The sequence below is a fragment of the Gobius niger genome (assembly GCF_951799975.1).
Source record: "Gobius niger genome assembly, chromosome: 10".
NCBI lineage: Eukaryota > Metazoa > Chordata > Actinopteri > Gobiiformes > Gobiidae > Gobius > Gobius niger.
In genome coordinates this window covers 29,991,173-30,004,718 of record NC_136861.1, presented here as the reverse complement: position 1 = coordinate 30,004,718, position 13,546 = coordinate 29,991,173, and the positions used below count along the sequence as shown (strand labels likewise).

Here is a 13,546-nt window from a genome sequence, read left to right as displayed (position 1 = left end):
GTGCTGGAAAAGCAACAAAAAAGTGACAAAATGTGACGATAACGTCGCGACAAAGCAATGAAAAAAGCGATGAAAAAACCCCGCCTGAAAAACAAGAGACGAAAACACGCCAAAAAAAAAAAAAAAAAAAAAAGTAATGAAAAAGCACCAAAAAAAAAAATTTGGCGTTACAGTGTTGCTCTCCAGCCAAGAAGCCTTTAGATTTGGGCAAAGCCGAACTGGAGAAAATGCTCTCGGTTAAGGCGGGGGGAAGAGGTTAACATGTGTATTTGTGGAAGTGTCACATTTACGCTAATCTGGGCCAGGCTGACCAGAGTCCAGGGCTGTTTTTCAGTCCCAGTCCCGCCCCTGTACCACGACAGAGAACTCACACGAAAATGGAAACCTTAAAAGTCCTCACGGGAGCTGTCCTTGGTGCTTACAGTCACCGTCCCCTTCCACCGCCAAGACGCGCACACCGCCCCCCCCTCACTTCCGCCAAACTCCCGCTAAATAATACACGGCCAGATATGACAAACAGTCCGAGGGATGAAAGATTTAACACGTGGATGCCTGAAAGCAAAACGGGCTTCTCCTCCTTCTCCTTCCTCTCCAAACTCAATGTGACGCGGCTTGCCTGGGACTTCCCGCCCCTTTGCGCGCGTAATGCGGTGGACGTGGCGATATATAAAGCGGCTGCAGCCTCGCACGCTCCGTAATACAGACGGAGAGATCGCAAAGGAGCGCGAGAGACAGCGATAAGGGGGGAAAAAGTCGTTTAAAAAAGAAAAAAAGCTGGCAAACATGGGCAGAGCGGCGAGGGCGACGCGCGGCGGGATTTGCTGGAGACTTTTCCTCGCCGGCTGCCTGTTCTTGGAAACTTCCTCGCAGAACTTCGGCCAGACGCAGTTCCTCTGCACGTCCGTGCCCAAGGACATGGACATCTGCGCGGCCACCCTGCAGAACAGCGTGCCCGGGGACAACCTGAAGAGCAGCGTGATGCAGCTGCGGGAGACGGTGCTGCAGCAGAAGGAGACCATCATGAACCAGAAGGAGACGATCAGGGAACTCACGTCGAAGTTGGCGCGCTGCGAGAGCCAGAGCGGGGAGCCCGGGGCGCGGAGGAAAGACGCGGCGGCGGCGGGGGGGGCCAAGAACACCATGGGGGACGTGTCCAGGGGCCCCGCGGAGACCCTGGCGCAGCTGTCGCAGACTTTGCAGTCGCTCAAGCAGAGGCTGGAGAATCTGGAGGTAGGTTGTCCATAGATGGAGAAACACAAATCGATGGGGGGGGGGGGGGGGGGGGGGGATGTTTATGGATTGTTACGTGACGCTCTGCAGTGAGATGCCAGAGCGTCAAATTCAGACCGGGTTAAGCTCGAGTTTGGGTTTCGCTCTTAGTTTTTGGCTTTGGTTTAGCTTTTTCCCTCATTTCAACAAGTTTAAGCTTGTTTTCATGGAGCCCCTCTCTCTTTTGCGCTTGCTCCTATTTTTCCCCCCACGCATCATAATAGCTGTAGTGCGGGCTTACACTTTTTGCAATCCATATAAAAACCGGCACATCGTGAAAGAGCGAAGCTGGATCTGAAACGGACTAAAGAAGCAGCATCGCAGAGGCACAATGTTGTTCTTTCTTATACTCAAATGTGAGCTATAATCGAAGCTTTAATTTGTACACTGGAATAAATGTTTTTTGAGCTGGCGAGAATGACCGCTTGAAAGAAGAAATGTTTTCATGAATTTGAGTAGGTTTGGGGGAGGGAAAAAAAGAAGAGAATATCATTATCATTAGGAAAAGCACCTTTTCCTTGATTAAGATTATGTTTTTTTTTAAGTCAAAGTGTGTAACATTTTCACTAAAGGATTGGTATAAAAATGAGATGTTTTTGTTTTACAATTTTTTATTTATTTTTGGTTTACTTCACACATCTCTTGTTTGGAAAAGGTGCGCAAGAGAAGGCACTTAACCTCTTAACTCCCGCCTGAACCGAGAGGATCTTTTTCCTCACGTTATCAGATTTTTTTCCATCATTTTTTTGTTGGGTGTTCAACTCATTTTTTTTTAACTTTTTTGTCATTTTTTTGTCATTTTTTTCTCACATTTTCGTCATTTTTTTTGGTCACATTTTGTCATATTTTCGTCATTTCTTTGTCAGTTTTTTTAATCAAATTTTTGTCCTTTTTTTCTTCACATTTGTCAGTTTTTTTGTCAAATTTTTATCACATTTTTGTATTTTTTGGTCATATTTTTGTCACATTTTTGTCACATTTTTGTCATTTTTTCGTCCATTTTTCGTCACTTTTTTGTCACATTTCTATCATTGTTTTCGTCTCAGTTTTGTCGCTATTTTCACAGCTTTTCTCCAGAAGCTTTTGGACTGGGGTAAAGCCAAACTGGAGAAAATGTGCTCGGTTCAGGCGGGAGTTAAGGGGTTAAAGGCCAAACGTAGAACACGGGAAAAAAATCTCTCGCACACTGTTTACTTGCAACGCCCGTGTTCCTTTATTTAATGCAATGTTTTCGCCAGTGCCTGACAAAACTCTGCATTAAATAAAGGAACACAGGTTTGCATTTAGAAACACACCACTGCATCGCAAGCAGATTCCCTTTTCCTCACACCTGCCCCGTAACTTTGCAGGGGGCGGGACATCACCAGCTCGTCTCCATGGAGATGTGACAATACTTTGCTTTACAGTGCTAATATCCGATAAAAAAATAATTTAAAAAAACATGCAAGCTTTATGAGCATCTAGGTTTCATGACGGTTTAGTCGCTTTTGGTGACTTAGCTACTGTACCTTTGACCCAGAATGTTCCATAGTGTGGCTTTAAATGTGAAAGTGGGCACATCATGCGACTTTCTTGAGGTTTAAACCATATTTTAACATTGTTCCCTCAGATCTGGGGTAGTATTTCACAACATTGACATGATTTTGAGTAATCCTCGGACAAAACTGCTAAATTTAGCTGTTTCTTCTTCTACGGTGTCAGCGCCTCTTTCTCTACTTCCTGGTTACAATTGTGTCATGGTTTCAAACCCAAATAGCCGCCAGCAGGAGGAGCCCCAGTCAAGATTTCCACCAGCTCTTCCGCCAGCTTTTCCTTTTTACTATTTAATTCTTACAGAGATGTATTCTCAAACTATATCACGTAAAAAAATATCAAAGCTGAGGCTCCAAAATAAGGTTTTAAAGTCTATTTTTAAGCTCTGTATGCATGTCCATTTTAAAGCTGCTAGTTCCACTTGCAATCACATTTCTTATCTTCAGACTCGTCCAAACCTGCTCAAAATCGGCATAAAGCCTCTTAAAGCCACACCCAAAATATAGACTAACACTCAGTCATTTTTTTCACTTTGATTGGTTTTGTTGGTGAGAAATGTCTTCTCAAAACATGTGGCTTTAGTGTGAGCACCCTGATATAACGGTGCTGGGAGCGGGATATCGCCAGCTCGTCTCCATGGAGATTTTTTTTTTTTGCTTTAACCACAGGCAGCTATTAGGTTGAAATGCGTTTGGTCCTCTTCCAGATATTTCCTGACAGTTTAGTCCATCTTGTGACATGACAACATATGACCTTAAATGCCAAAAGGAAGTAGTAGACGTCGAGTTTCACAAAGGTGCTTCTCTCGTCCCCCCTGCAGCAGTACAGTCGCAGTAATAACTCGGTGCAAGCCAACAGCCTGAAGGACCTGCTCCAGAGTCGCATCGACGAGCTGGAGAAGCAGGTGCTGTCCCGCGTCAACACCATCGAGGAGAACAGGCACGGGCTGCGCAACGAGACCGAGCAGCGCGGCCGAGTGGAGTCCACGCTCACCTCGCTCCACCAGAGGATCTCGGACCTGGAGAAAGGTAACGGCCCCGTGCTTCCTGATTCCAGTTCCAATGGAGAAAAGGGGTGTTTAAAGCTGTGAGGAGTTAAGCTTTGTTTGATGTTCTGTGTCTTTGTTACATGTTGCTTTGTAATGGAGGAAACGCGATGTGACTAAAGCAGACATTTGGAAATTACGAGCTCTGCCACAAAGTCCTGATTTAGACCAATTTGGACTCTAGGCCTGGTTTAGTTCTTGATCTAGAATACAAATAATGGATCCTTTTGTAACTGGATCTCAACAGTTTCAGAACTAGATGTGGACAATCAGTCATTCTGCCAAACGTCAGATAGAATTTAAGAAAGAATGAATGAATGATGATAACATCTTTGTGGATTAGCCTGATAAAACTGATCCTGGTTTGGATCTTATTTAATCCTAGTTTCTTAAAATGTGTTTAAAGATGCAATATGCTGATGATATTAGTACAAATTTGACCTTTCGGCGACCCAGTGGCTGTATGGGTGGTTAGCTTAGCTCCTATGATGCTTCAGGATCCATTTTATTTAAGGTTTCTTAGGGATTTCGAGTAGGTTTTTGGAATGGAATATATGCTTAACCATGGAACTGGTTCGTTCAGCAGTGAAAACCTAAAACAAAAAAATACTGGACCCTGGAGTGTCATACAAGCCATCAGATCAGGATGACAAGTAAAGGCGCTATGCTAACCACCCAAGCATCCACTGGGTCACTGAAAGGTCAAATATGTATTAATATCATTTTTTTTTTATCATAAAAGTTGCATAGTGCAGCTTTAAGTCTGGATTATTTTGGTGTCATTTGGCGTTTATAAACCTCAGTCTGGCTGCGTTACTATGGAAATGTAGACACAGAGCATAGCCAGGTCTGGACCAGGTTTAAAGCCAGGCTTAGTCTGACCTCTTTTTATCACACATTGAAATGAAATCAACATATTTTATTACTTCCCCAGGTGTTTAAAATTATATCTGTTCTACACGACTTATAACAGATACAGAGAAGCCATATTTCATGTGGATGTAGATGCTTATATGTTACATGTAGGCCTGTTGATGATTTATTTAAGCAAAGAATATGTTTCTATTAAGCATAGGTCATCGGTCAGGTTTATGAAAGCGCCCTCTGATGTGGTTATGAGTTTGTCCTGGGATTGTCTTTTCAGTGTCCAGGTTTGGATCTGGTTTAGACCTGGACTAGTTCTCATTCAATCCTGGTTACAGACCTGATTTACACACACACACACACACTCTTTATGCTTTCTTTAGACATGGGATTGTCCCGATCATGACCTACGTATAACAATCTTAAATCATGGTTCTTACCTTCACAGAAAACATATTTGCAAAAAAAAAATGCTCCTGGGAAACCCCTATGGTATTTACAACAACGCTGCTTAGTCACAATAATGCTTTATGTGTTATGGTTATTCACATTGTGACAAATAAAAACTAATATGAGCTGTGTTGTCGCTGGAAAGACGTGAGCGCTGTCCTTGGTGCTGAAACGGGCACTTAAAATGTATAGAAAAATTCCTTCAATTGACAATAATATTATAGTTTATGCATTGAAGAGTGGGGGTAGAAAGGCCGTGTGACATTGAAAAACTATTAGTCTCATGCGTCTCTCCTGCGCTGCACTCCTCACGCGAGATTAAGGCCGATCCGGGCATAACCAGACTGGATTTGTTGTGTAATGTAATTCCTATGTAAATCCGCTGCACGCTGGGAATGAAATATCAGTTTAGGCAAATGGAAACGAGTGCCGCCGCATAATGTTGGCTTTAACAGACCTCTACGATGGGAAATTACCTACAGCAGGGCGAGTAACAAGGGTGACCGCCTCGACAAGGTGGTAATAGGGAGGCAAGCGGTGGTGATTTGGGGGGGATAGACTTGAGAAATGCAAGCTTTGATAAGAACATACCACCTTATTGAGCCTAATAGATTTTGCATTACGGAGTTTAGGGGCTATACGACATCCGGTCAAATGTAGTGGTTTCTATTTTCTAAGCAAAGCCCACAATAGCATGTCTTTAGTGAGACCTGGATAAAATACAAGTGTTCATTTTATTGGGGATTGCTGTGAACAGGCTCCACAGACCTGACTTGTAACTTTAGTTTTTGAATAATTAGAGAAAGTTTAGATTTTTCCCCAAATTGTTTTCACCCTTAACTGTTTTAAACATGACCATATATGGACGATTCCAGCGATGCCGTCTGTATCTAATTATTAAAAAAATACTTTAACAAACGCAGAAATATGAATATAGTTTCTATTAAATAAAGATACAAAAACATGGAGAGGAGCAAAGTGGTTCAACAGTCCATAAATACATAAATAACGGAGAATGCTAACATGATGCTTAATCCTAGCATCATGCTAACGCAAACGTCTACGACTGCTGTTTTTTCACTTCTACTGAACAATCTGATGTGAGAAAATATCTATATCGGCCCGATTTAGACCTGACTTTATTTATGTATGGTAAAGGAGTTCATATTCCACCAGAAAATGGCTAAAAAGAGTTTCCCAAAAGATTCTATTTTCCCCCTCGGCGAAGCCACGCCCCCTTCTATGACGCAATGCCGTCTGTATCTATAAGCTCTGTGCACGGAATGTCTATAGCTAACTTCCTGTTGGCCAGTGTAGGGTAAAGACATGACTTCCTGTCCACATTTTAACATACATTCAAAATAAAAGAGTTAAAGGATGGAAGAAAACTTAATGGTGCATTAAGCCACTTTTTGTGTAAAAAACAAAACAAATCAAGAAGCTTTTAGATTTGGGTCATGTCAAACTGGAGAATGTGGTCATCTCAGGTGGGGTTAAGAGGTTAAACCTAGGTAAAAGGTGCACTATGCAACTTTTTATATAAAAAGAACAATGTTGATATTAGCATTTGACCTTTCAGTGACCTAGTGGCCATATGGGTAGCTAGCTTAGCGCCTTTACTTTCCATGCAAGTGGACCCCTATGTTTCAGGATCAATTTTATTTAAACCGGAGACACTTTAATCAGCCATTAAAACCTGCTAAAAATCTAAAAACAGATCATGGAGTGTCTTACGGGCCATCGAGATGGTAAGTAAAGGCGCTATGCTGACCACCCGACCCGCTGGGTCGTTGACAGGTTAAATACACACAAACATTAACTTTTTTACATAAAAAAATGCATAATAAATGCCGAGCTGACAGTGAATGTGTACTAATTAGTTCAGTTGATGGTGCTATAGTTTGTAAGCGTTAAATTCAGCTTCAAAGCTAAAACACAGTTATAAACACTGACGTCTCCCCCAGTGAAGCATTTAAATCCAGAGAAAAGTTTTTAATTTGTAAGTGATTATCCGACAGCTGCTTATTTCCTGCCATGTACTTTTTAAACATAATATAACTTATTTCAGCAAGAAACGGCTCACTCTCCATCGGAATCAGACAGGGACCAGCCGTTACCCTAGGAAGTTAGCATCATGCTGTTATGCAACATTCCGTGCACAGTGCCAGTTCTGTTTGGAATGAAAAGAACTGGTGTGCTTACCCTCTGCTGATAACCCACAACAACAAAAGTAAAGCTTTGTATGTAATCATTGTGAACACTGAGAGTATGTTTAGTATCGACATTTCTTTTGAAGTTGTACAAAAGTGTTCAGTAGTGAAGAGAAGAAGAATAAATCCAGCGTTAATTGCTGTGCGTACAAAGTTGTACAGATGCAGGAAAATGAGCCTCTGCTGCTGCTGCTGCACACATTTTAAGGCAGAGAGAGGCTCAAAGTATTTTCAGCTTATGAGATAAATGAAGCTCCTCCAGAATGTTCAACCGAGCTTCATTAAAGTTCTGCAGAGAGCTCCGACCCTGTGTAAACACCCCTGCCTCTGATCTCCCCCCCCAGGTCAGAGAGAGAACAGACCTCTGGACAAGTTCCAGCTCACGTTCCCCCTCAGGACCAACTACATGTACGCCAAAGTGAAGCGCAGCCTGCCCGAGATGTACGCGCTCACCGTGTGCATGTGGCTCAAGTCCAACGCGTCCCCGGGAGTGGGCACGCCGCTGTCCTACGCCGTCCCGGGACAGGCCAACGAGCTGGTGCTGATCGAGTGGGGGAACAACCCGATGGAGCTGCTCGTCAATGACAAGGTATGACCGGAGTGGTTTCAAGGAGTTACGTACAAGAATTAAGAGGGCATTTTTAGACTATTATAAAGTGTTCTGGTTGTGGTCTAAACTTTCACAAATTAGCCTTAAAGGGGGGGTATTATGCAAACTTTTTCAAGCTTTACATCATGTTATTATGTCATTCCCTCATTAAAAACATGCCTAAAGTGTTGTCTTGGCACATTCACATATTTTTGAGTAATCTGTAAAAACTCTGATGGCGGCCATTTTAGGGATAGGTTTGCCTGAGTCCTCCTAGGAACGCCCCCACCTCCTGGAGACGCCTCCGAGCTTTCGTCACCAGCCGAGTAACCAACCACTGCTCCTCAGCAGAACCCCCTCCCCACTGATGCCACAGACAGCGTGTCCGAAAGGGTCAGAGGTTCTTAAAGAGACAGAGGCCTATTTTAAGACATTCACTACAGCCATTTTGAGAGAGCAATTTTATACAAGGCAGTTATTCTAATTGACTGCGATTACAGACCAACAGAAGGTTTGGTCATCATTGTAGTGTGATATAGACTGGTGCTATGTGATTGAAAAAAGCATAATACCCCCTCTTTAAGCATTTCAAATTTTCATAGGGATAAGATTATAAGGACATGCCGCAATCAATATTCCAAACATCAGATGTTGTACGATACACAGAACGGGTCAACAAAACATCCCACTTATTAAGAATATTGGATACATGGTGTTTATCTAGGCAAGTAGATAAGGGACTCCCATTGGATAATTATTGCATGTTGTGCAACGCTATGTGCCCAAAGAAAGAGGTCTGCTCATTATTTGAACATAATGAATGAGCAGGTTATTTCAAAGATGTTTTGTTTTGTTTCTCCTTGAGCATAATCCAAGATGACAATGCAAAAATCCATTGAGCTCAAATCGTGAAGGGGCGGTTCAGGTGCTTAGGCTTTAATTCTTACGTATGGATTGGTCACTACAGATTCTACTGAGAGCACATACAAGTACATTGCTTCCAGGGCGGACTGGGACTGAAAACAGCCCTGGACTCTGACTAGCCTGGCCCAAATTAGCTAATTGTGCACTTCCACAAATACATATTTTAACCTTTTACCACCCGCCTTAACATTAACGAGTGCATTTTCCCCAGTTCGGCTTTTTATTATTATTTTTTTGATTGGTATCATCAGCAAAAAGAACAGGAAAGGTGGTCGTAGAAACAGAGGCAAAATCATTAATATAAATAATAAATAATTATGGTCCCAAAACTGAACCTTGTGGTACACCATACTCCACCGAATTCCTTTTAGATTCATGTTTTTTTAATACTGGGCTTTACCCAAATCTAAAAGCTTTTCGACTGGAGATCAACAATGTAACGCCTGAAAGCTAAGACCTACAAAAGTTTGTCACGTCGCCACATTTTTGTCATATTTTTGTTATTTTTTGTCCGCGTTTTTGTCATGTTTTTGTTGACTTTTCATCCTCTTTTTCTCGCTATTTTGATGCTTTTCTCTTTAGCTTTTAGATTTGGGTAAAGCTCGGTTGAGGCGGGACTGGTGGCCCTAGAGCCAGTGGCCCTTCTGTGCTCTTCCAGAATGGACATATGGCCAGTCCGCCCCTGATTGCTTCTAGGTCAATAGTCTTGCTCTGATGTTTATATTTTGCAAAAGAAGCTCATTGGACGTTGGGGAATCATTTTGCTCGGAATAATAATCAAATACAAATGTTTGCCCAGGTGGCCAAGCTGCCCTTCTTGATCAACGACGGCAAGTGGCATCACATCTGCGTGACCTGGACCACCCGCGACGGTGTGTGGGAGGCCTTCCAGGACGGAGTGAAGAGGGGCAGCGGTGAGAACCTGGCCCCCTACCACCCTATCAAACCACAGGGGCTGCTCATCCTGGGGCAAGAGCAGGTATTTTCTGCTTCATTTTCTAATGCCAGAATGAGACAAGACATGATTTTGACCTGATTTAATTGCGTGTGTTAAATAGGCTTTCAGTCAGAGAACGTCTGAAAAGAAACACCTCGGCTATGCCACGCCCCCTAGAATGACATGTCTGTATTATAGGAAACAGGTCAAGGTCACACATCGTTAGCCACATAGCATAACTGCCTAAGTCATTTTGTGTTGTTAAAATGGCAATAAGAGAAAAACAATGTGTTTCCTATGAAACGTCTTTTTACATCTTTTCCAAAATCAAATCAAAAATGAGTTAGGCAATTATGCTATGTGGCTAACGATATGTAGCATGTTTGGGAACTATGAACCATATTTGATGCACTTTTGTCAATCACAGCTGCCAAAAGTGCATCAAATAAAATGGTTTGATTAAAGGTGCACTATGCAACTTTTTATGTAAAAAAAAAAAGTTGATTTGAATATGTATTTGACCTTTCAGTGACCCGGAGGCTTTAGTGGTTAGCATAGCGCCTTTACTTATCTCCCCGATGGCCTGCAGGACGCTGCAGGATACTTTTTTTTTTTTTTAGGTTTTCATTGCTGATTGAACCGTATCCATGGTTGCATATACATTCCATTCTGAAAACCTACCAGAACCCTATGAAAACTGACTAAGCTAACCACCCATACAGCCGCTGGGTCACTGAAAAGTTGAAAGGTCAAATACGCACCATTATCAACTTGTTTTTTTTCTTTATATACAAGGTTGCATCGTGCTCCTTTAATAACAAGATTGCAATACAAAACAAACACTGACAGCTCTCAGCAAAATTACATTGGATATGGCTCGTTGTTTGATCAAATGTGCTTTGCTAATTCAGTGTTTAGACTGAAATAGTTTCATGCTAAGAACGTTTAAGAGAAGGCCATTGGTGTGAAAAGAAACTAACTTCACAGGCAGTTGGAAACAGAAAAGGCATTATCTTATATCCTGGTCCAAATCTTATGACAATATCAGCGTGAAATAGGACAACCTTGACGAACTCCTTTTTAATAAACTCAATAAAACGTTATTGAAACTATAAAACGGCCTTAGCATGGCACACTGTGTGTCATGATTTGTTCACCGTAAAGATCACTTAAGTGACCTTTCATCTTCTTAAGTGTGCCTTGTATGAATTGTAATTCCGTATCATAATTAGATAAGGATTATTGCATATCATTGAAATCCATCAGGAGAACGACAGTAGAGATATTGCTTTAAATCCCATCTCGCCTTGATTACAAACGGAGAGAAAGCACTTTAATTTAATACATTTGTCTCGCCCTAGGACATGCTGGGGGGAGGGTTCGACGCCACTCAGGCATTCGTTGGCGACCTCGCCAACCTCCACATCTGGGATCGCAAGCTCACCGTGGGAGAGATCTACAACCTGGCGACGTGCAGCAGCAAAGCCCAAGTGGGGAACGTCTTTGCCTGGATGGAGACCAGTCTGGATATCTACGGCGGCGCCTCCAAGTGGACATTCGAAGCGTGTCGCCAGCTCAACTAAAGAGAACGGACGGGGAAAAAAGCATTGCAAAGATTTTTGTCCAAACTGCTGTCACCCCCGGGAGCAGTTATCTTGAAACCCAGATGCAAAACACGACTGGGTTTGTTTCAAAGAGAAATCGAGACCTGGCGCGCTCTGAAGTGGTGTTGAGGCGTAGTTGATGTCCGTCCAATAGCCCATATGAGGATGGAAGGGGGGCCCCAGGAGCGCTAGAGAGTGACTGGGCAATTTGGATATCACAATGGCGTCGGGAGTTCATATAGATGTCAACAAAAACAGACTGGGGAAAAGGAACTACAAAGTGTTTTCGACTGCCAGGGATTTTTCACTGTGAACTTTGGCACGGTGGACATTTTGGGGACAGGACGGAGCATGTTCTCCAGCACCAAACCGGACCATGTTGTCTGACTAACACGATTCCTTTCTCAGCTACCACCTGCTTGATGTGATTCTGTGTAAAAAAAAAAGAAAAACAAAGGGACATAAAATGAGAGATTTATTGCCAACGTTTGAGCCTGAGTGCCTTGGGCTGTTGAAGAAAAACTCAGCACATTCTTTATCATTTGCAGGGTGTCGTTTAGTTTGTGTAACTTGCTTTCAGAAATTCTTTCGGAGGTGGGCGATATATGCAGAATAAAAATCACAAAAAACGTAAACTTGACTGTATAATTTTGGAAAATACTTTAGCATTGGTAAGATGGTCAACTGAGCTCTTAGCAAAACACACTAATGCCAATTTAAACCGTGCTTTTTCACAACACACAAGACATAGAGCACCACCTGATACCATAGCAGGTTTTTTTCGCTCTCCATAAGGACCAACAGATCAAAAATATGCATGATTCGTTGAACATAAATGAATGAAACCATGAAATTGGGAACTGTCTTGCCTACAGCCCTTTTGTAGCATTTCGGTTGATTCAAAACAGCCTGACAGCCTGGAAACTCCAAATCCAATATGATCTTGTAACAGATGTATTGCCCACCTCTCGTTTCTTTGTGTGTGAATGGAACTGGACAATGAACTGTGGTTTGTCGATGGTTGTTGTGCATTTGGCAGACGTCCGATGAGAATGTTCTTTGTACAGTAACAGCATGTCTTAACTTGTGTATATGCCGCGCCAGCCTCCTCCGCTTTGACTCCCTGTGTCCGGGTTGATGTTTTCTACTTTACTGTTAGAGGCTTTAAGCATGGCAACACCAACAGATGAGAACTTCTAGTTTTTGTAATAAATTGTGATACTTGAATCATATCCGCGTAAATTTATTCTTGACAAACTGATTCATTCATTATGCAAGAAGTTTGCACTATGAAATATTGAGTAATACTGGGCTGAGTTGTCGGGGGAAATTGAAAGTCTTGTTTTAATGATGTTTTAAAGATATTATTCGAGATTCAGTCCACATAACCTTAAACTTGTCTTGGAGCATCAACATTTGAACGTATATTAACTGATTAAACTAACACAAGTGTCTCAGGGTTTCAGGTGTATACATAATACCCAATGGAAATTTGATATCCAGTTCTCTCCAGAGCGCATTATGGCAGCCCTAACCACTTGTTTACTTTAATGGACAAATGCATAATACATGTATTTTTGGATCAAAGTAAACTTCCAAAATAAGCTTTCGTCGCCATTCTGTTTAAAGAGTCATGTCATTCACTCATTCATCACTTTAACTTGCACTGTCGACAATTAGTAGGAAATATATAAACCTAGGAAACAAATGTAACACCCTTATCAGGCTTTTTTGTTTGTTAAAGGGACAAGATGAACGTTCTCATTTTTATACTCGCTACTGCCACCTCAATTCTTATGCGTAACTGCAGTTTCCATAAAGGAACAGGCCACCGTTTGTCCACACTGAGATATGTTCTTACTTGAGCTTAGACGAGTTGATGCGTACCTGTTTGGTCTTTGTGCCCGTGGAAGAGCTTGGTCGCTTCTAACTTCAATCCGTTTGGAGCCATGGCAATATGCTGGGAGAAGCCAAATGCTAACAACATCGTTGGTCGTTTTGCGTGACTGAGGGCACGTACAATGACCAGACAGGTATGTATCAACTCGTCTAAGCTCAGGTAAGAACATATCTCTGTGTGGAAAAACGGTGGCCTGTTCCTTTAAGCTTGTGCATGACGGT

At 42.3% G+C, this 13,546-nt stretch overlaps 1 protein-coding gene across 1 annotated transcript; it reads left to right on the top strand.

Moving 5' to 3' along the window:
- The first annotated feature begins 750 nt into the window (after positions 1 to 750).
- nptx1l (neuronal pentraxin 1 like) lies at positions 751 to 11,881 on the top strand. The gene is made up of 5 exons (XM_079564031.1): positions 751 to 1,230; positions 3,623 to 3,830; positions 7,716 to 7,960; positions 9,684 to 9,863; positions 11,183 to 11,881. Exons 1-5 carry the CDS (start codon positions 784 to 786, stop codon positions 11,402 to 11,404), a joined length of 1,302 nt encoding a protein of 433 aa, XP_079420157.1. The 5' UTR covers positions 751 to 783; the 3' UTR covers positions 11,405 to 11,881.
- Positions 11,882 to 13,546: the final 1,665 nt, after the last annotated feature.